This window comes from Gallus gallus, chromosome 3 (genome assembly GCF_016699485.2).
Source record: "Gallus gallus isolate bGalGal1 chromosome 3, bGalGal1.mat.broiler.GRCg7b, whole genome shotgun sequence".
NCBI lineage: Eukaryota > Metazoa > Chordata > Aves > Galliformes > Phasianidae > Gallus > Gallus gallus.
The window spans coordinates 72,170,399-72,194,981 of record NC_052534.1 but is presented as its reverse complement, the minus strand read 5'-3'; the positions used below and the strand labels follow the sequence as shown (position 1 = coordinate 72,194,981).

The following is a 24,583-nucleotide window of genomic DNA, read 5'->3' as shown; positions in this document are numbered from 1 at the left end:
GCTGTTAGAATCTACAAACTCATTTGTTACCATCTCTAAAAACAACGAAAAACAACATTAATCTTGTGGAGTGAGAGAAAACACCATGATCAATCACAGAGAAAGAGAATGACCATTTAACAGTACATCTAATAATGTCGTCTGAGCTCCTGTTTTGAAAGATACATGCTTATTTTGGCTAAAAGTACTCCTTCTGTTATCCTTGCCGTGATGTATGGGACAGTAGAAGACACAATCTGACATGTACAGTATGCACAAGTGGGAAGATTCTTGATTTGTTCTGAATCTTGCTTTGTCCTTATAATTTAATGAGCTCACAATGCTAAGAAGTGATTGAAATACACTAAAATATATTTTTAAGCCTTTTTAGAATCTTCTTTTTTCCTTATCTAAGAGGGAAGGACAAATTCTTGTGCACAACAGCATGGCTGAACATTAATCATTTCAAAATATACGGATCTTGCAACAGAAAATAAAGTACTTTAACAAAATTGAAATTCCATTACATTCTATGCAGCGTCTGCACGGCAGTAGTGCTTTACACTCTCCTCATTTTAGTCATGATATATACTCTGTACATATGCGCATGCAAATCATTACCTCTGTCTTTAAGCTGAATTAAGGTGTACCCTAATTCTAAAGGTGAGTGAATGAGAATCTGACATACTCACTCAAAACAAACAGTTTTCTTATTTTCCCATCCTATCAGTATTTCTGCATTTTAATGAAAAAATAGTAGAATGTGAGTTTTAAGAAAGCACAAGCTGTACATAAGGAGTTGTAAAAAGATGTATATAAGATCCCTAATTTACTTAAGCAGACCTATCCATTATCACTGCTCCAGTGAATATGATGTTGTATTGCAATACTGCTTAACTGACTGATTCTGATTTTGTTTGGGTAAAACAAGTGGCTTTCGGTGGCAAAAGGCTTTAAAACATCTTAATTTTGAAAACACTGATTTGTAGGGATAATTTTAAAAATCACAAGGAGGTTTGACTTCACAGCCATCAGGATTAAAAAAAAACAAAGAAAATTAGTGAAAGAAAATTAAAGTATTTAAATGTAATATCTCGGTGACTTTGCTTTTTTAAACCATTAGATGGACAGTACAAAAACCAAAAGTATTAAACATCACATTTCACTGTTTCCTTACAAAACGGCTTCCTAAAAGAGAAAAGGTCGTAAAATAATTACCTATGATCCAATATGCAAGTTGCAGACCTTCTGGAGGCCCTTTTGCCTTCAGATAAGGTTTTACATACTTTAAAACATCACCTAAATACTCCAGGGCCTTTAGTACCATGGCAGATTTCTCAGGGAGCGTCTGAAGGCCGCTATAAGTTCTACCGACAGCCTGAGAAAACAAAAAACATCAAAATGATTACTTTTTGTACACACAAAGCAAAGCTAATATATAATTCCTTTTCACTTAAGTTGCACCATGAACTGACATAAAGATATACAGTACCTTAATGAATTGGACAAGAGCATTTTTAGGATCTTGCTTCAAAACCGGTTCTTCAACACGAGCCTTTGAGAGAATGCTTTCTACTTCTTTGAGTTTAAAAATCAGTCTTGTCATTTCAGTCAGCTGTTCCATATAGGCTTTCCCTGATTGTTACAAGAGAGCACAGCAGTAAATACATCACACAGTTATGATTTTGTGACTAAAATAGAAAAGCATAAAGTGAAACATGATTTTAAAGCATCTAAAATATGGATTCTGCAACTGACAGTATTTTTCTTGACAAAGAATGCGTGTCTGAAGTAGTTATGTTTCTAATACAGATACACAAGAATGAAGAATATTAAAGATGGATAACCAAGTCTTTCATTTTCCTAATGGTCTTCTTAGAAATCTACAAAATGTGCATAAAAGTAGTTGCTGTAAGATGTATTCTACAGATAATTAGAACTGCAGTGTTTTGTAGAAAAGATGAAGCATTGCTCTAAGACAGCAAAATATTCAATATAAAATGGGAAAAAATTACTTGCAATTGGACTTTTTTTTTTTCTTTTAGGGGGTTCACAGCATGATTTCCAACTATTTACTTCAGATTTTCACTTTTTTCAGAGCAGTTTCTCCATGGGGGAAAAATAGCTTGTCTCCTTGGGAGCAAGTTTTTGTTCTTTGCTTCCAAGGAAACAAGCTCTTTTATCTTTGTTTGTGATAAATTTGTCATATGCAGAGCAGGCAAGCCATCAACAAATAGCACAAACAGCGCAAAGAAACACAGTTTGCAATTAGGTAAAAGTCAAGGAATACAAACAAAAATACATTTTGTAATTAGCTGAAAATGTCTGCCAGTTTTGCAGTATAGAATTGTTACTGCAAACATTAGGGAAATGTGAACACTTACCAACTGTTCGCTCAGCATCTGTCTTGGCCAGCGTACCACTCGGTTGATCTATGAACATTTGCAAAACGCATCGAAACCAAGAGCGCACCGTCAAAGCTTCATAGGATGTGTAGCCCATAGTAGAAAAAGCTTCACACAGTGCACTGCATCGGTAGCAGAGGAGAGAAAGGTAAAGAGATTAATAAAAGTATTTGAAAAGGTGGTAGAGTGTCTCATTTGGCTCCCCACGTATAGAAATAAGCAATTAGAAATAAAGTAACAGAAAAGGAAAATTGACATTTCTTCTGTGTGCTCTGGGGATTTTGCTCACAATATCCCAATGCCTAAAAAGAGATAAAACAATAAACTCTGTAATGCCACACATACGAACGTAGAAGCACACAGACAAACGCATTCACGTTTCCTCTACATTAAACAAAACAGAGGGTGAAAGAAATTCACACTGTGGAATGTCTTATTCCAACGACAGATAATTTCACAGTACTATCTGAGCTGCCAGTATACAACACAGAACAGCTTTATCTGAATCAGGTTAGAACTTCACGCTGATGCTGCTTAAGCTATCCCAGCCTTCTACAGAAAGCTAGCTCAGGTACCCCAAACCACTCTGAAGTCTGCTCAATCCCAACTATATGTAAGGCGGAAAAGATCTCCTCTAGAAAACAATGATAGGTTCTGTTAGATAAGAGAAGAAAACATAAAAAGGCAGCAAGGAGATGAGAAAGGAAACTGCTATACTTGATGTACACTTGAAAATGTATATATATATATACATTTATGTATATATTCACACACAGCAAACTTGCTGTATATACTTTCAATCATTCACTCCTGCTCTTCCAGACAAGAGACAGGCTGGAATCAATGGCACCATCAACACTCGATGTGCAACCACACTATTCAGCTGTTCAGCACTGCCAAAGCTCTATTTGCCTTACCACCACGAGGAGCTGCTGTAGTGACTTTTTCCTAAGTACATCAAACTCGTATAATGAACTCTGCAGAACCTCCTTGCTAACGGACAGCAGATCTGTTCTACACCCCGTTTGCAATTCCTATCAGATGAGCTCCTCGTGTGCTTCAGGTCACTGAAATTTCTTGAAAATAGCTAAACATTTTTCTTCGAGAGATTCTTCCCCAGTCAGTCCTAGGTGCTTTGACCTTAATGAAAAATGCTTGTATTCTTTTCTTGATATATGTACATATAAATCTACTTATTTTCTACTGAATTTTTACTCAGGCTTGCAACAGAGAGTCCAAACGGACCTGTGGAAGCCAAACTGGATTCTGCTCCTCACTGAACATCATTAATAAGGGTTTTTGGTTTCTTTGTTACTTTGTTGAAAGCAGCGACAACTGTACATTTTGTCTGAACATCCCTGCTGAAATGCTATTGACAATAAGGAGCCCAAATGCAAACAGCAACCAAAAAATACAGGTTTGAAAATTAAATTCCATTGCCAAAACAAAAACCACCAGGATGCCTATGGACATTGTGCTCTTTGCAGTCATGTGTAAACAAGAAAAAAAATCCATAATACATAATACAAATACATAATTTGGATGCACGCAGCTAGTCTCTGTGGACTCAGAGGATTACAAAAACACTCTGCTGCAGACTCATCCTTATTGCTGTTTCTTCCTTGCAGGTAGGCCACTGAGGCATCTTCCTGAAGCTGGAGAGAAATACGTTCCCACTTCTTTAGAAAGGAAAGAGCAGGAACTACCTGCTATAGGCATGATGAGTGGTTCTTTTAAATCAGTGAGCTTATGCACATGCTTGAAGATAATTTAAATCTGTTCTAATACTACCATGTACTACACAACACTGATTGGGAGAGGAACTTTAAGCACTTCTGAAGTAGAAATACCAAAGCTTGTGCACATGTTCCCAAGGGCACAGCTTGCCCATCAGAGCTTTTATTATCAACACTGAAGTAGCTGATAGGCAAAACAGAGCTTCCATCTGAAAGAGACTAGGCTGAGCTTGCAGGGTGTATAACAGCATCAGCAACAAAATAATCTTTTTACTTTTTAACTGAGAATGTTTGATGTGAAAATTATCACAGCACAGTAACCATGAAGTCTTCAGATTCCAGCACTTGAGACACTTTGATAACTTTTGCTCTACAACTGCCTAAGGTAAATAAGTACTTGAAGCATACTAAAAAAAAAAAAAGCTGCCTTATTAGCATATAAGAAAATGACAGTATTTAGAGTACAATACATCTGTTAAATTTATCAAATAGAGTTGATCTTTCACAAGGAAGTACGAGCTCCTAGTAGCTCTGCTGATGAAGCAGGAATGTACATATTCTAGTCTCAGATACTCCAATTTTTACCTTGCTGGGCAATTTTGACAATTCTCCTTGACATTTGGCAATTGTAACCTTTGCTTATGGGCAAAAATATGTGCCTTGATGCAAGGGCTTTATGTCCCATGCTCCCAATGGGAGATATCAAGAAAGGAGCAAGACAGACTCAGAAGGAAAAAATGAGAGTGAGAAAGACAGAATGAGAACGAATGAGAGAGAACCAAAAAGAGGGAGAATATACACACATGTAAGCGGAAGACATATCCATCACCACTGAACTATGAAACCATTATATTTCCATTGGGTTTTCTTGAAATGGATCCATGAACATAACATTTTCACTTACTCCATGGCACAACCCACAAGAGGAGAGGCAAGAGCCTCTCATTCCTAAACTGGCATTTGGAAATAAAAGTCTGAACTTCTTTGGAGACCAAGGCTTCGGTCTTCCCAGTTCTTGCACAAGTATTCTAACTGCTCAACTAGTGAACACAGTAACTACTATCAGTGCTAACTGCATTTTTAGATCGAATTATGGCAGCAGGGCCATAGGGGGAAATCAGCATTATTCATATGTGCAGGTTCTCTGCTTGCTAATGTAAACACCTGGGAGCATGAATGCTTAGGCCACAGTTCCAAATACAACTAGTCTTATCCCAGCCAGGATGGCAATATGTTTGTGGATACATATAAAATGATACATAGAGTGTTTAATGAATATTGCTAATATATACTTAAGTATACATAAGGATAATAACATACACTTAAGTATGCATAAGAATACAAGGAAAAAGTTTTTACATGATATAGGTAGTGAAGCACTGGAACAGGTTGCCCAGAGAGGTGGTAGATGCTCCTACCTTGGAGACATTCCAAGTCAGGCTGGACAGGACTCTGAGCAACCTGATGTAGCCAAAGACATCCCTGTTCATTGCAGGGGAGTTGGACTAGGTGACCTCTAAAGGTCCCTTTCAACTCAAATGATTCCATTCTATAAAATAACTGCTTTCACTGAAGTGTTTACTGGGAGAACTGGTAATTAGCCCTAAGCACCTAAACAGTACTAAAATTCCAGTTTAGGCATAGAAGTGTTTTCCTTGATCTTACCTCCTGAGTAACAGATTTAAATTATAAATAGGTAGTTGTATGTGTTCATCTCCTACTTTATTCAGCATGTGTTACATATTTGAAACCTTGCACTGACCCTACAGTGCTCATCCAAGAGAAACACAGCAAATCTGGAGACTGAATGCTATGTTCCTAAGTACAGTATTTACCCCAAAAAACAAGTAACATCTTTCACTTTCAAGTAGAGTGAGACAAAGACATTCACTCTCTCATCTCTCACCTCTGCTTCCAAAGCCTGATTCAGTAACAGGGGAACGCACAATGAAAACAAATACTACCCAAAACCATCCATCTTAGGCTTACATGGGCCTTTTAAGGGAAGTAAAATTGCTCAGCTGTATAAAATTCTAACTGTATATAGTCCTGGGCAATCTGTTCTAGCTGACCCAACTTGAACAGATAATGGGACAAGCTAGACTATTTGAGCTTTAGAGGTTCCTTCAAACACCTAAGCAGTTCTGTGAAAATTCATCATTGGTATGTAAAACATACGAATGCGATCAATTTTCTTATCCCATTATTTAATTTAAAGCATTCATTTAGCAGGTCTAAGAAACCAGAGCTCCATGAACATTAATATGTGTTCAGAAAGTGTTTCAAGCTTGTGAAAAAGAAAGTTTAAATGCATACATTTTCTGACAATCATTTTCCTTATATTTTCAATACTATTCAGTCCCTCCTCCTCAGCTTCCTGCAGAACTTTTTCATTTAAAAGAAGACAAGACATTTTAATATTAATATTAACTACATAGTGTCTTCAGACTTCCGTGATAATGTCTATTTCAACTTATTATAATAAGATTTAAGTTCTTCTGTTAAATGTAAATGGTATAAGAAGAACAAGACCAGCACTTTTAACAAGAAATTTTAGAATTTACTGAGTTTCAAATTAAAGTGCAGCTGGGTCAGGAGGCCAACACTTTGCCAAACTCATTCTTACCTACTGTCCTGACAATTTTTGAGTATCCTAAACTATTTATATGTAAAAACAAACAAGAAATCCAACCAATGCAGCTAACACCTACTACATGCCGTTGAAGTCCAAGAAGATACGATCCTTTCAAGAAATCTAGAACTTCCAAAGATGCTCAGAACCTGAGTCATCTTAATGAAACACTGCTGTCCGAAACAACATTTTCCCAAGTCGGAATAAGGAAGAACTGGAAAGAACAAGTAGTTGCAATTTTTCACCTGTTTTGAATTAGGTGACTCAGATATCTAGACACCAGGTGAGGCCACACCATATCATCCCATCCAAACAGCTGCATCATCGATAGAACAGGTTGAGGCTGAAGATCTGATAGAGCTTTGCTGGGTATATCCAACGCCAACAGTGCAAAACCTGATTTAAAAAGAGAAAAACGTAGTACCATGTTAATAGTTTATCAGTACATTCCTGTTTTACGAAAAATGAAACACAACAAAAAACATTTAGAGTTAATTACAAATAATAATGTGCATTTCCAGAAGTACTAAAAATCTCAAGTAGCACTAGGCAACTACTGGAACGAATAGCATTTGTAGTGGAAATGCAAAGTCACAGCCTGAAACAGTGACTGAGGACCTGGTGGGAAGGCAGGGCCAACCCAAGGCTGCTCAGGTGCATGCAGTGCACCAGAGTGACCAGAAGGTGTGGAGCCAGGATCCACCCCTTCCCGGACCTCATTTTTAAGGGTTGGCAGTGGAGGCAAGGGCATCTCTTGCTGGAGATCCTTGCTTACCTGAGGCTTTCCAAAGGTAAGCAGCTGTTTTCCCTTGTTTCTGTAGCTGCTGCATGTGGACTCAATCTCATTTCCTGTAGTCAAAGACTTTGTCACCTCACTATTACCATAGTACTTTCTATTCCATTATAGCATTACAGCATTTATATGCATGGAAAAATGTAGCAGTCTCTCTACAGAAAGTAGAGCTTCACCACTATGTCCCTTGTGCACGTAAGTACTAATGTAGTTCTATAGGGTTTATTTTTATTTACTTTTACATGCCTCTTGCAGGGCAGAACTGTATTTAGAAAGGATGAACCAGTAGAAGCTGCAGATCTAGAAAGCAGAGTAGTACTGCTTGGCCCACAGCTTTTGTTAACAAAACATAACATTCTGCTAGGTTTACTGTGGAATCTATAGCCAACACTGCCAACATAAAAGTTATTATGGTACCATCTTTATGCTACAAATAACAAATGTGTTTAATGTAACCTGAAATGATGAGGAGTTATTATGTGATAGGAAGTGAGTGACATCAAATAAGTCAGGAAACCTACTTTGGTAGGAAATAAGTAGGGAAACCTACCAAAATAACAGGATCACTGTTTCTCAAATTTTCCAATACTAGTTAAGTATCAATATAATATTAAGATAATTATTTACAAAACTGAATGCATTGAGAAGCCCATTTTGATTTTGACAAAAGAGGCTAGTTTTTAGGAACATCAACAATGAGGGTGTTGTAATTAATGGTGTAGGGATAGATTATCTTAAGCTATGAAGGACTTCACATTTCCATATGCGCTTCAGAATGAAAAAGGAGGTCAGACTGAGTCCCTACACTGCTTTAGGTGAGGAAGCAATTTGTGCCAGCCTTCTCCCAGATTATCACATTGTTTCTGTGACATCCACCATAACATTGGGGAGAGAGAAAAGGGAGACAGAAATGATAATGTGAGACTCAGGCTATTTGCCTGGCAGGGGGAGCAGGAGAGCTATGACAGCTGGTCTCTCCTCTGGGCTGCAACCTCTAAGGCAAGAAGCTCACACTGTGGAAAGGGTTTACCTTATCCTGAGTAGTACTGCCTGACACATCTATATAAAGCAGGTCATAACTGCACTCCACTACCTCTAAGCAGAGTTTATAACAGACTGCACTTCTTGCTATTTCACTGTGTTAATATAAAATAAAAAGAAGTTACGCTGTAGGAAATGAATGAAAGTTATGACACTAACAACCTCTTCCTTTGATTTGTATTGCTGTTTTCTATAAATGTTTCAGCAGCATGAGACCACTACCACTGCATGCTGCCTCCTTCATTAAAGTCACCTACTAACTACTGCAGAGCAGCATCAAATGAAGGGTCTTTTCATGTTTCTATTACCAAATCAGTGCTTCTGAGCTTATCTTAACCTAATTCATACCATGATGGGGGAAAAAAAAACATGTTTTTCTAAAAGCTCTATATTTTAGCTAAATGGATAGAAGATAATTGTAACTGCAGAATACAATGCTAACTACTGACAGTAAAGATCAAAATGAGATCTCTTTTTATTCAATGACATGCTGATTCTCCTGCTGCACATCGAGTACACATACATGTGGAATATTGTCTTTCAAGATTAACTCCTCAGTGCAAGCAAAATGAAAAATTAAACGGAATTATGAAACAGTTTTCTGACTGTGACACAACCATAAAGGTTCAGCAAAAAAAACCAAGTCATTTAATCAACCTTTTAAAAACTGTCTTCAGATGTAAAATACACAAAACAAAAACTGACTGAATCACATGCATAGTAAAAGGAATAGTCAACACTAAGATAAGCTTCTGCAAAAAGATATAAGTTCTAGATATAGTGAAATAAGTTATTCTCATTGTTATTGTATAGCATTTGCAACGGTGTTCGTGGACTGTGACTAGAAGAAAAAAATGTCAGGCTTGTATTGCTTCAAAGTCTTTTGGAGTTCTCAGTCTGGTTGTATTCTATCAGCTAATTCGACACTACATTATTTGTCCTTGTCAAAATATTTAGCATAGAGTCTAATTTTTTTGCAATTATGCATATTACCACATGGAAGCAGAAACATCCCACTGTAAAATCCTTGAAAGTTTGTGACCCAGAGCATAGCGAAAAAATCCCGTGCTTGCACAGAGGGTCAGTGCTAACCTGCAGCTGTATCAGCAAGCTGAGGGGAAGGTGGCGTCTGTGACATTCTCTGGCTCTTCAAGTAGGGAAAGAAATTTCTCCAGAGCGCACTGGCGACAGCAAGGTGGTGCTCTTTAGCCACTAATGGGAGCTGAGCGTTTGAGTCTGCATTCCCTGGTTGAAGTCCCTGGCTTACACGTTTGTGCACACTCCTAGGGAGAAACAAAAACAATGTTTACATTCAATAAATGAAAAATTCAGATCTTTCAAAAATGCATTTACAACTACTTTAAACGGCAGAGACTGAGAACTGAAAAATCATTTGTGTAATTAAAACCTTTATGCGAAGGCATTATGCATACCAGTTATTTGATGGATGAACGATGGCATATTAAGCACCATAAAGTTAATGTTAATTACTAATGTCAACCATTAATTATATGCTTTTTAATATGTCAGATCAAAATGAGGAATAGGCAGTTTTAAAATGAATATCTGCATTTTGCAACTGCTAGCATGACAGGAAAGTCTGCTTACTATCCAACGCCAGCTGCTTTTTAAAATTGTTGCCAGTAAGGTTTTTGGGTAGCATTGTGCACAGCAAATATAATGGCAAATGATTTTGATCAATTGTAAGGCTTCCTTTGGAAACCTATTTCTCATTTGTAAAACCTCACTAGATACAAGTTTTGATAAGGGAAAAGATTCATTTTACCCTGATGCGCTGCAGACAATTAGGTTTGACAGCAATGCCCACAGCTTTGTTAGTACAGTAAGGACAAAAGTTACCACTACACATAACTCCCATCTCTTCCTGAGACAATGTGGCATGAATTCAATAACGCACTCAATTTTCTTTGATTCTTCTAGTACCATTCCTGCTACTTAATCTAATTTGGAAGTTGTGACTTTCTAGAGGTTTAATAGAGATATGTCTGCAGGGAATCAATGTTCCCAGAGAAATGGGGGCTGGGGGGAAGCATTAATAAATTTGTCTGGTAGAGCAGGATAGGAGGCATTATGGCACTGGGCTGATCAACTAAATAACATGCTTATTAAAAACAATCCGTAGGAATGCACTATCATTCCTGTTCCTATTTATCTTCTGGTCAACTCAATTGAGATTGTGCATTAAAGCACAGGCAGCATTATTACATTTGCTTTATTAAATTCCATAAACAGCACTGTAAAGTCAGAGTCAAGATATTTATAAGATAATGGCAAACAGCAGAGGCATTGAGACTTATCTTAACACTAATATTTGTAGACTATAATGCATTTTTTTTAATTGCTGTTGTCAAAATCGCAGGAGTTTCACAAAAACAGCTCCCCTAGATATTCTTTCTGGGCTCACCCTAATTTGAAATAAACAAAACCAAAAAACTCCAGTCCCCAGTGCCCTCCTGGGAATGTGGGAAGATTATAAAAGAATTACACAACTCACAGCACTCATTAGGACATCTGAAGGGAATAATTTTAAATAGAGAGTAGGCTGGCTGCAAGGCCTTCACTTACTAGCGTTGATATTAGAAAAGCATCTCATTATAGTAAATTAATATCCAAAAATTCTGCCTAACACATAGTTTAAAACATAAAACACACTGGATGTCAAAGGTAACGATACCTCATGCCTGCCTTTGGGCATCCATTAGTTTCAATAGGACAGACAGTAAGAAAATTGAGAATCAACTACTTTTTGAATAGCTACATTTAACAGACATGGAAGGGTATGTAACATTAGGAGGAATCAAGGGTATTCTTGAGAGACAGCATTAGTCCAAACACAGAACAGGGGCTGGGGTTTCTAAGCCTATCATTTATTCCCTGTGTGCCTTCACATAATTCATATAGCCTTTCTTAGCCTCAGTTTCCCAGCCATGATATTTGGATAGTAAGACAGCTTACCCTTTAAGGAGGCTGTGAAAACAATCTATGCTTAGAAAGTGAGGATTATATTCAGCATGTCCATTGGTATTCCTATTTACAAGGTATATTCTCCAAGTCAACGTGAATTGAAACAGAAGCGAGATTAGCATTAAAAAGTCAAGCGATACTTCTTTGGGAGTATTTCTTATTAAAAAAGGACAAAGTAAAGGGTGCAGAAACGGTGAAGTCCAGAGGACAGTTAATGAATAAACAAGAGATAGGGTGGAAAAGCAAGTTTAAAAATATATTGTTGTCCATTAAACAAAGAAAGGTAAACAGTAAAAGCACAAAGGAATTCTCTGTTGTTTTGTTAAGAAAGGAAAGTATGATTCCTCATAGTGCAGAGAATCAAACCTCCAAGACTAAATTCTGTCCAACTTACGCTCAGACTAAACTGTAAAACTACACAAAGACCTTTTTGTCTCCTCTAAACTGTCTCTCCAAAGAAGGGTGTCTTGCATCTCCTTTAGACATCTATGCAAAGTAGAAGGGTGTACAGACTTCCAAAGTAAGGTAATACATCTCTGTGTCAGTGGAAGGGCAACACATACAAATCAGTATTTATGTTTATTCATAGTAACCTACACAAATGCTTGCAATAACATAAATGCTTAGGATCGATGGAGCATCAATATGTGCCGTGGTTTGTGTGGCCAGCTGCTTCCACAATTAAATGTATTTAATTCCATAAAAGTGCAAACAAATACAATTTTAGTTTTTATTCAGACTTCCACATTTTTCTGACACTAGACAAGCATACCATTAAAATATCACCCATGTTCTGAAAATACATACATTTGGTTTTCCATTACATTAAGACCTCTGGAACCACCAGTTGTCGCATTACAAAGGTAATAACTTGGTGTCATTTCTTACTTGTTTTAAATCCTGAATTTTCTATTTCTGTAAAAAGAAGTGGCTGTGTTTGTTTGTTTGTTTGTTTCATTTTTCTATCAGGTCAAATAAACTCTGGGTTCATAAAATAAGGGAATATTTGTGCTACACAAAATAGGGTTGTGCTGGATGTATAGATATAACAGCAGAGGATTATTTTTTAAGTCTTATAACTGGATAAGGAATTGCAACCATTTATCTGGACATGAGTATTATAATCATAAACTCTGCCTTTGCTACCTCAAACTTGGATTATTAAAACAGAGTGAAGCCTCGGGTCAAACTGGAGAAGTAAGGTGCACCAAATGTTGAAGCCTGCCTATACAATGGAAACAAGTCACTACTAGTCCATAACCTGCTATGGCTACACATTGGCTTCTAGACATTTAATTCAAACTGCAATGGCTCAGAACTGCACAATGTTGACAAAACTCCTCTCTCTTCCTGCCAAGCGCAACCAGGGTCCCATGCTGCCATTCTTAGAGGCTCCCAGACCACAGATGCAGGCACTGTTTTCTTCACAGATAGTACTCCTAGTTCCTCTGCTCCCAGACCACACCAATGCAGTCACAGTATCCAGAAATCTCAGATGCACAGCAGAGCCAAGAATAAACTTAGGCAAGTCCTTTCAGAAGACCTGAATAACCTTAAAACGTTGAAACAAAGAAATAAATAACAGAATAACCAAACCAACAGAACCAACACCCTTGGATAAATCAAGGCAGATTGAGTAGATATGTATGACTATTTCCAAAATGATAAATGGCTTTGATGTTCAGAATTTCAACTTTCGGCATCAGTCCTTTCAAAGAGAAGTCAGCAGAAGCAAAATGAAGCAAAGCATTATCACGCTTAGATTAAAAAAGATGGAAAATATGGCCCTTTTGTTCTCTGCAGATCAATGGACTGGAACAGCACTTCAACTTGGAGATCTTCCTTACAAAATCTGCCTCTTTTTGCCTCAAGGTTACCAGTGCAGTTTTGTGTTCTGATATACCAGCAGCAAAAACATCATGCCTTATTTGAATGTTGCCATTAAGGAATTAAAGTGAAAGATTTGGTTGGGGGAAGCTGAGGCTTCTTCAGCAACGGGAAAGCTTTGAAGATTTCAGTATAAAGAATGGAAAGGATATGGAGGTTAGCTAATGCTGGAATAAAAGTACGGGTTTTGATATCAGTGAAGACAACAGAAGAGCCTTACATCCACTTGACAAATCCCAAACACAGAAGGTATATCAGCTTCTTGGAAAAGTGAACAAAAGTATCAACTTAAAGTCACCCCAAAATCATAAACCACGTTAACAAAGAAAATCATTTTTGTTTCTGCTGAAAAGATTAGTGACAAGCTGTACAATAAGGATGCTATTAAAACCCAAAATAAAAGAGGCAATGTTGACACTATTCCATTTCATAAGACTGCTTTTGCAGCCCTTCCTCCCTCACTTGTCAACATAAAGAAATTAAACGGCACTATTACAAAGGGGGAAAAAAAGGGCTTTCCTGTAGCAATCTATCCAGCCACATTTTCTGTGGGTGTATTAATTTTACTGCAGTGATACACACAATATTTGTACTGTTACTACAGGTGCACAACTGTGAGATCTCTGCTAGACAGCAGTTCACTCAGCTTGAATGAACAAGCAATATTTACTATGCAGCGTTTCCGAATTTAGTCCATAATTATTCACCTACTTTCACTTTCTTCAAATGCTGTAATGCATCAGTGTTTCTTTAGTAACTTTGTCATTTCTTTTCCATTTCACCAGAACTGCTGCTTCTCGGAGTGAATAAAACCATAAGCAAATTTTCTGTAGAAGCCATACATGTTCCCATTAACTAGTCCTATCCTGAATTAAGACAAGAACGATCCTTGCACACCCTCCATATATCTTTCAAAATAATTTGGTATAGGTAATTCAGGTAGTTGACTATCATGCCATTTAGTTACACAATAGTTACAGAAAATTGCAACTACAGCACTTATTCAATTGATCCATACAGACAACAGATCCCATGTTGACAAACTCACCATTCAACTTCTACTTACTAATTTGCTCAAAAGCATTTACTTATATCTGTGCTTCATATTTAGTGAAAACTGCATATTTATGTACATTTCTGAAACCATGTTATAAAATGTAACAAAAAGTGTGAAATAACACATTTATAGAGAGCATTAATTACTTTTGTATATAGCTTTCTAATACACTTTTGATAAAGAAAAGTTAGTTTAAATATGGACTAGCATCCAAAAAGGCAAGCACAAAATGGACACACCTGGGTTCAGGCCTGCTTTCATGCAGTATCATGGAGTTCTATCAGGGGGCACCCTACATGCACACCAACTCCCCCATCACTTTTTTTCTAAGTTTCCAGTAGAAACTAACTCAGGACAAAAAAAGTGTTAAGTTCTGGCAAAGTCAATGATCTGCACCATATGGGGGAGAAGGAGTGGGGTTCTGATGTGGCATCACGAAGAGCCTTTCCATCAGAAGAACGGTGCAGCTCTGCACCAGGTTACCTCAAGAGGCAGTCAAGCTTCCAGCACTGGAGACTTAGCAGAACAAAGTCATGGCTGATGTGACCTAACGTAGGTGACAGTCTGTCTTTGAGCAGAAGGTTGGTCTAGGAGACCTGCATAGGTTCCAACCAACACTTCTATGATACTTGTAACGCAACACAATAATGTTCAGTTTAGATATAGGCCAGCTTCTAATGTACCAGACCGGAAATCATTAGCTACACTTCTCCAGTATATGGGAAAAGGTGGAACCAAGCAAAGAAATTAGTAAGAGCTTGCAACTAAGAACTGTGATATCAAACTTAGTTCATACAAAGTGATTAAAAAAAGACATGAAGATATCTTTCTTGTTGGTCAGCATCTATCTCCAAGTTTGAAGTACCAAACCACATAATTCTACTTATACATGCAGATTCACAAAATGATTCTGTATTCAAAGAAGTGGTACACTAGTTGCACAATGGCACACCTGCAAGAAAGTACTCCAGCCTAACTATGCTTAGATACTGGTGGAAAGTCACAAATGTGAGATTCCCAAAACCCTTACTAAAGGCTTTCAGCTTTTTTCAGATCACTAGTGACTGATGTCACTGCTTAACTAGTGCATAAAAAGGTGAACCTTCTTCCTCTTGTACACAGTTTCGAATGCAAGTGGGTAGGGTTGCCAGAGCTTTGCGCTGAACTCTTTGTAATCAGTGTTTATGAGGTGCACTGATATCATACTTAAAAGAATTTTAAGTGCCAAAACATCAAGTTTATGATCTCAAAGTGTCTAAGCTGACTGCTAAACAGTGGAGGTCTGTGAAAACAGCCTTAGTGTCTCTGGGCACACACACATTAGAAGTTTAAGGGAGCTTCAGTGGTTAAAAAGTCCCCTGCAGACTTTCAGATACTTCCACATTAAGGCAGGTGACTAAATTCTACGTAAATCAAATTCAAACATCCAAATCCTGTTTAAAATCTGTTTCTAAGCTCTTTGGGACACAAGTTCTTTTTATATCTTCTTATACAGCACACAGTATATTGAGACTGGTTATGACTGCAGCAGCAACGTGACAAAAGTAATCCCACCTCAAATTAGAATCTCTCAACTTACGTTGTTTCCTTAGCTGCAAAATATATATACAAAATTTCTATGAAGTTTGCGAATACTTGAGCAGCAGCACTTTCACTCTGATAACTGAAAATAACTAAGTAAATAGAAAGTACAGAATTTTAACCCATCTTTAGGGAAACAAAAAGTAGGTTTCAAAAGGATAAGCAATATGACAAACTTAAGGCCAAACCCAAAATTTTCCATCAGTTAAAAGAAACATTTGAAGAAAAAAAATTGTTCATAATGGAAGTGTTGGCATCATGCACATCATAGTGACAGCACCCCCACCACCACAAAACTGTTATGCTGACTGTACAAAAAGAACTGCAAAAACCATGATAAAATATAATCCAACATTAATTTGTCTCCATCAGCATAGTATTTACGAAATTCTTTCGGTGTTCTTCCTTCAGTTTAATCTGCTTCAATAATCCAAGATAAACTGCATTTTTAAATGTTTACTGCAAAACAGATGTCAGAATAATATGCCTAGCTGTGTGTGTGTGAGATGATCAGTGACTGGTGTGATGAGAGAGGGAAAATGGGAAGAAGGATGCTTTTCAAAACTGAACCATCCAGGACTCAAAGCCTTGATTCATCCATTTGTGCACCGCGATGTGAAGCATAGAAAAAATGAGCTCATATATTCTGGATGAGACAAGAGGAGGAAAAGATGGATATAAGGGTTAAAAATCAGGGCACAAACAGACCTCAAATGCCTGAATCTTAATTTACAAACACATCGCTTAGTAGTCAGAGCACTGTATTTTGACCTGAAAGTTCCCAAGGTGCCTAGAATTCATCTGCACACCCCTAAATGTCCAGAAATGCCTTGAGCTGAGCATCTAACCCACAGTCTCCATCTACTGGAGCTCAGAAATCTGATGACCAACTCACACCAACAAAAGCAAGGCGTAGCAGTAGATGCCTTAATTTTAAAACCCAAACACACTTTTTTATATAGCAACCAATGAGTTACAGCCTCAGGGAGCAAAGTATGACCTGTATCATTTTGATAAACTGGTTCTGAGATCCAGCACTGCTTCTGTGACTGTAAATTTTACATTAGGTCACTGGGAAGAAAAAAAAAAAAAAAAGAAACAAAAAACACTAAACCCTAGAATGAGAAGCAGAGCTCATGACGCTCCAACATTATGTCCTAACCACCAGGCAATCCTTTGGACTATCTGTTCAAGCATGCAACTTCAGCACTGGGACTCCACAGCGGTTACAAGTACAGAATGCTGCTCTTCTTTACACTTCTGAGTCCCGGCAGACAAAGACTGGATTCAATCTTTCAGTGGTCATTTTCTGTAGGTATTAAGCAAACCCACACGCAGGAGACAAAATTCAGGGGGGTGATTTTTTGGAAATACTTCTTCCCATATGCTTACGAAAGGAGTCAAAGTGCTTAACTCTGGTTCCTGATTTCCACTCTGTAAAATACATGCCTAACACTTAGACAGCAAACCGACTAATTTACAGGCAACTAATTTCTTCACAGGAGCTTCATTTTATGTCTTTAGATGCTATCAAAACATTCAAAGTGGTCTGATTTCAAACATATGCTGCACATGCCAAACAAGCTGCTGTTCAGCTGGATCTGCTACTCTAGACCACAGAGCCCTATACATTGCTGGAGAGCATCTGACCACTTGACAGCAGCAGTCTTCCAAGTTCCAGCCTCCTCTTCCTCACCAGAATGGAGCTGTCAAGCACAAAGACGGCCTAGTGCTTAGGAGCAAAAGATGAACAAATGCCTGCATCGCCATACCACTATCAGACTGACAGTCTTCAGAGAATAACTTGAACAACTCATCTATACATGCATATAGAACAAGAATACCAGGGCACATAGCATAGGCTGTAAGAGTTGTACACAGACACCGGGGCATCATTTCAATGAGGACAGCTTCTCTGGCTTTGCAAATCATTGGTGTAAGACAGTTTATCCAGTGAATAATCCTGGTCAAAGGGTTCTGGTTTTTAACACAAATATTAGGAAAACATTGTCTCTAAACACCCTAACATATATTTTGCATTATATTCCTTTAATTGAAAAATATCTATAGATAAAAGGCCACATAACCTTTCAATTTACCACAGTCAGTGCCTGAGCAGAAGCAGATTATGTACTTTCTTCCAGAGCATACAGTAGGCTTAAACAGAGCCATTTTAATTTTTCACTGACGATATAAATCTTCAAATCTCAGTAGAAGAAACTACTATATTCCTATTGTTAGTAGCTCATGGACAGAACAGACTCAATAGTTAAGAAGCTTCAAATGTGATAATTTATACAAGCAATGCAATTAACATATATAAAAAATCCAGATGATCATCCCCAGTCAAACAACAAAAGGCAGCCCACTGGCATTCGAATCACATGCATCAATTTAGCTTCATGTCACCTTTCTAAGTAAAATAATACCATCTGAAAATATTCTAAACTAAATGACTCTGCTTAATTACAAAACATAGGAAATTTCTTAACATATAAATACTTTCAAATAAGTTTAAGTACCGTTAACTATTGCAGACAACTACTTTTTCCCTTACAGTCATTCAAAGACTAAAGCCAAGTTTCATTTCTCAGACATTACTTGGGATATTCACCAAACTTATGAAAGAGTGGGGAAAATATGACAGATCCTCTTAAATTTGTAATGCAAGTACAACAGCAACAATGTTTTCTCATCATACTTGACCGTGCATGAGTAAATATGATACAAATTGTCAGTAATAAATGTCCTGCTTTCAGCTAGGACAGAGGTGGGTTGGTTTTGTTTTGTTTTTTAGCCTTCAGAGTGTTTGGATGCTATGCTTTCATTTTGGGGTTAGCCGCCTGCAATTTATAAGAGGCACATAGGGGTGACAAGGTAAACCTCAATATCCATGTGTAGCTCACACTTTTTTTTTTTTTTTAATTTTTATTTTTTATAAATTGGGAGACCAAAAACTGTGCAAGACCCAAATCAGTACGGGACTGAACATTCCCACCCCTTACTGGAGAGCAACAAATACTCCCAGTATGCCACCATTCGATTTGGCAAAGACAAGAAGTTTAAAAGAAAAGAATGTCAATTTCAAGACACAAAGAATTGTATGAAACAATGTGGAAATCCTTCATATAGGACAGTGGGCAGACAGCAAATGCTGAAATTTTAACTCTGAAAGAATAAATAAATAAACAGAAATGAAACGACCTCCAAACACAGTCATCTCTACTCTCTTCTATTATAGCACTTCTTTGATCACATTCTTCCTTCCTTGACCTTTCCCCCATGCACTATATGGTAGAAGAAAGACAAGGAGAATGCGACAGCATGTCCTGTCCTTCTGACTCTCACAGACAACTGTGGATGCAGTGAGACTTGCAATGATCCAGACCATACAGATGCCATAATCGTGACATGCAAGTGAAAGCTGTCACGGAAAAATTTTACAAGCGTTCATATCTGTTTGCTGCTTGATGTAGGTCTTAACAAATATATGGACAAATGGGCCAGCAGTCTACTCCAAACATCTCTTATTAAATCACAAGATACAGCAAGCATCTGGAAAAGAAATAGCACAGAAAATTACGGAAAGAGAAAAAGAAAATCAATCTTCCCTATGGGCTGGATTCCATAAATCCAGCAAGTGACACCAAAGACATGATTCTATAATATGCATTACTGGAGGTAGGGCAACAAGTCCTGATCATCTTTTAAGTATGATTTTCTGGAGGAAAGGTGTTCACTAATAGGCCTGTATTCATCACAAACACAAAATCTCAATACATCATACTTTGTTCTTATTATTTACTGGCACATATGTAATACTGTTTAAATTTACATGCAGAACACTAGAAAACTTTTTTCTATTACTCTCAACTGTTTGCTTCCTAAAAGAAATCCATAGTAGATTCCCAATACATCCACTGTTTTATCAGTGATCAGATAGTGTAACAGTCATTTTAGTTAACCACTGAATATTTTTAGGATATGGTTAGGGCTTGATGAGTATCCCATGTCTACGTTCAAGGTGGAAAAATGTCCGTTGCAACATCTGCATGATCATACTAACATGTAGCTCACTCTAAAAACAATGCCTCTTATTTCATGGAAAATGCGACATATACAAAGAGCACAGTAACACTATTTGATTGAACAAATTCTCAGCTACAAAACTATTTTTCAGAAGTCACCACCATTAGCTATTCATTTTCACCAGCAATGAACAAAAGCCTGCATGCCACACTCATGGAGCCATAGTGGACCAGTTCAAGATCAACCAGGGAATCAGGCCCAGTCAGCATGGGTTTACGAATGGTAGATCTTGTCTGACAAACCTGATTTCATTCTATGACAAGAGGACCTGCTTTGTGGATGAAGGTAAAGCTGTTGATGTGGTCCACCTGGACTTCAGTAAAGCCTTTGACTGTCCCCCACAACATTCTCATGAAGAAGCTGGCTGTCCATGGTTTGGATGGGCGTATGCTTCGCTGGGTGAAACACTGGCTGGACAGCCAGGCCCGAAGAGCTGTGGTCAATGGAGTTAAATCCAGTTGGTGGCTGGTCACGAGCACTGTCCCCCGGGGCTCAGTACTGGGGCTGCTTCTATTTAACATCTTTATTAATGATCTTGATGATGGGATTGAGTGCATCCTCAGTAGACGACATTAAGTAGAGAGGGAGTGTTGATCTGCTTGAGGGAAGAAAGGCACTACAGAGGGACCTGGATAGACTGGATCGATGGGCCAAGGTTAACTGTATGAGTTTCAATAGGGCCAAGTGTCAGGTCCTGCATTTTGGACCACAACAACCCCAGGCAACCCTACAGGCTTGGGGAGGAGTGGCTGGAAAGCTGTCTGACAGAAAGGGACCTTAGCGTGCTGATAGACAGTTGGCTGAACACGAGCCAGCAGTGTCCCCAAGATGGCCAATGACATCCTGGCTTGTATCAGGAACGGTGTGGTGAGCAGGACTAGAGAAGTAATCCTGCTCCTGTACTCAACACTGGTGAGGCCTCACCTCGAGTACTGTGTTCAGTTTTGGGCACCTCAGTACAGGAAGTACATTAAAGTGCTGGAGAAGGTCCAAAGAAGGGCAACAAGGCTTGTGAAAGGCTTGGAGAATATGCCCTATAAGGAGAAGCTGAGGGAACTGGGGCTGTTTAGTCTGGAGAAAAGGAGGCTGAGGGGACACCTTATTGCTCTCTTCCAATATCTAAAAGGTGCTTACAGCAAGAGCAGGGTTGGTCTCTTCTCACTGGAGACAGGACAAGGGGAAATGGCCTCAAGTTTCACCAGGGTAAGTTTAGATTGGATATGAGGAAAAACTTCTTTACTGAATGGGTTGTTAAGCACTGGAATAGGCTCCCAGGGAGGTGGTTGAGTCACCATTCCTGGATGTGTTTAGAAACTGTTTGGATATGGTGCTCAGGGACATGATTTAGCAGAGGGTTATTAATTTGGGTAGTATGGTTAGGTGTAGTTGGAGTTGATGATCTTGAAGGTCTTTTCCAACCTGAGCAATTCTATGATTCTCATAAAACTCAACAGCAGCAGAGGTGATCCACTGTTTCACAGCTGCTATGACAGTATTGTTGCGAGGAAGGTGTTGCCCATGCCTTTCATTGGCCCAAACAGATGGAAATGGGAAGATACCATATACAGTGACTATACAGTGGTGTGGTAGGACAGTCCAGCCAAGACTGGCAGTATGCTCCACAGTCTACAAACTGGTATGGGGTCTGGCATTATTGTGTTGCTGAAGAAAGGTTGTCATCTTCTCTGGCATGATTCAGAAAGTTTGAGCCTTCAGCTTAGCCAGTGTTCTAATGTTGCGGTCAGAGTTGATGGTCTGTCTGGATTCCAGGAAGTCCCGAAAGATTACTGCTTACTTAGCCCAACAGACAGCGCGCATCACTTTACCTGCTGGAGGCCATCTGGAACTTCAGTGGAGAATTCACATGTTACCACTCTGGGGAATGTCATTTTGTCTCCAGCTTGTAGCAGTGACACCATGTCTCATCATTGGTAATGATACAATCCAGGAAACTGTCACCTTCAGGCTTGCATTGGTTCAATAGGTCCTTACAAACTTGTATATGGTGCTCTTTGTGTTTTTGTGTGAGCATTTGTGGGGCCCACCTCCTGCAAACTTTGCGACATTCTAACATTGCCACCATCATTTCCAATGCATTGAAGCTGATACTCTGCCCCACACACTTTGGTGTCAATCTCCCATTCACACAGAAGAGTTGACTAAAATTCTTCATTTTGTGGTGTGACAGCTTTGCATGTCCATCCAGAACATGCCTTGTCCACCAACCACCTCACTGTGCTCACATCTGCTATTAGGACGCAACCCAGCATTTCAAGTATTTCAGTTTCTTTCTTGTACTGGGAACCCAGTATACTGCTTATTTATAAAACAACTTATGAGAAAGAAATTGCTTAAAAACAACAGAAAGTCAACAAAATGTGTCTACAGCTACATAATGGCCCACTCCATGACAAACAAATTTTCTGAGTATTTACAAGCTAATCCTCTGTCATTACTGTCTCTTACTGCCTTTTGTTCAGAAAAAAAAAATCCACAAGTTATGAAAACTATATGCAGTAGAACTGGAATGCCAGTCAGCTGGACCTGAAAGGCTAGTGCTGAAACTCCATTTGAGGCACTACCATTTCCAAGAAGTATCATCCTGCCTTCAGCTCTTCCCTGGGATTCTGAGATGAGAAAAACTCCAGCTGACTACTATAGTGGCAAAAGAGATTCACATTTTCCCAAGAAATTGTTTACACACTTTAAAAAGGTAGTTTTTCACATAGCAAAAATACAATAAATAAATAAATAAATAAAGCTTAACCTTAATCAGACTCCCTTAGCATTCAGAGCCCAGTAGTTTAATGGACTTCCCACACCAGGAGTCAGACAGCCACATTACGTATTAAAATGGAAATCTGTTTGAGCTCACGGTGTTTCATTCAAATGAATGAAGAACACACATATCAGTTTGGAAAAGCTTACAGTCTGAAATATGTGATGGTAAATTTACAGCCAAAGATAACTAAAATTCTTCTTTAGGCAAACTATGAAAATCAAAGTTTAGTCAATGGCTTGAAACAAATTCACTGAGCAACTTCATCTCTCTCAAATGTTTTCCTTTACTACAACTGTAGACACAGAGTTTTCCCTCGCTCGGCACCAAGAAAAGAGAAAACTGGTAAAATATCCATCCATGTGGAGTTGGTGTCACCTTAGCTGAAAGTTCCTGATCTGATGTGAAAAGGACTCTGGGGTTAACCACACAAAGTCCCGAGTGGAAGTGAAGGCACAGTATTAAGCAAACCTCAAATACTGAAAGCCAACAAATAAGTAATACTATTACTCATAGTTACTTATTTGGAACATAAATTTCCAACAATATACCTGCCTTACCATTGCAAATGCATCACTTGGTTATTATGACACCATTCTTATTTTTCTGGTGGGAAGTCTAAGAAAAAACTTTGAGATTTTGGTTTCTATTTATTTAAAAGAACACTGTCAGAGGAATTCTAGTTCCAATGTAAAAGTTTCAAAAGTAAAAGTACTCAGGTTTTAAATGAAACTCTCCCGTTCCTGAAGTTGCCTTTGCAGAAAATCAAAAACCCTATGTGTATGGATACTGTCTAGCAGCTTGCTGGGAGTCATATACTGTAGACAGTTTAGGGGGGGAAAAAAAAGAAAAAAAAAATCTTTCTCTGTATGGCAGAAAGCAGGAAGGCAGGCAAACTTGTGCTTGAAACAATGAAGTAACTTATTTCCAAATTCTGAAAAAAAAAAATATTGTACTTTGTCCCTGAAAAATCAATTTTGTTTCTTTTTTCATGGAGTATCTCTAGTGTTAAAGGATGCTGTTCACCTAATGCATCTTTTTAGAGAAGGAAATTACTTTGGGTACAAAATATCCCCTACTAACATTGTTCCTAACATTCAGTAACAGAGAATAGAACTAATTTTCTGTCATTCAGGAAGAACCGTGGGCTTGCTAAACTTTTATCATCATCCCCTCTGAACACAGTAAAAATCACTGCTAGAACTGATGGTTTATTAGATCAAAGCTACCATCAACAATGTCAATTCTGCCTGGTCACGTTAACAGGAAAATGTTTTATGAGTTCTACCACTGGGTATCCATTTAACTTCCAGCACCAGCTATGCTGTAAAACCGCGCACATAATTTATTTGGTGACCTGTGTGTGTGGGAAGCATTATCTATGCGACACTTCTCACAGTCTGACAAAATGCTTTGATTTGTACCGTTCAGATGCTTGAACAAAGAGTTTAAGCAATCACCAACAACAGCTTTTATCTCCAAATGTGCTAAAAGTGTAATACTATATATACATGAGGACAACCCATTGCTTTAAAGAGCAGATTTGATAAAACAGAAGTGATTGGATAAATACTACATTTTCAACTTGTAAGTATCTTCTCCATTAAGTTTAAATATTG

General features: G+C 38.2%; 1 protein-coding gene across 3 annotated transcripts in view; it reads right to left on the bottom strand.

Moving 5' to 3' along the window:
- MMS22L (MMS22 like, DNA repair protein) overlaps positions 1–24,583 on the bottom strand; it is an 86,576-nt gene that overhangs the window by 14,620 nt on the left and 47,373 nt on the right. For all 3 annotated transcript variants that reach the window (NM_001396538.1, XM_046938893.1, XM_025149077.3), the window contains exons 15-19: positions 9,679–9,869; positions 6,998–7,148; positions 2,364–2,506; positions 1,472–1,614; positions 1,198–1,357 (exon numbers count right to left, since the gene is read on the bottom strand). In NM_001396538.1, coding sequence (NP_001383467.1) covers positions 1,198–1,357; positions 1,472–1,614; positions 2,364–2,506; positions 6,998–7,148; positions 9,679–9,869 — 788 coding nt within the window. The remainder of the gene's footprint in view (positions 1–1,197; positions 1,358–1,471; positions 1,615–2,363; positions 2,507–6,997; positions 7,149–9,678; positions 9,870–24,583) is intronic.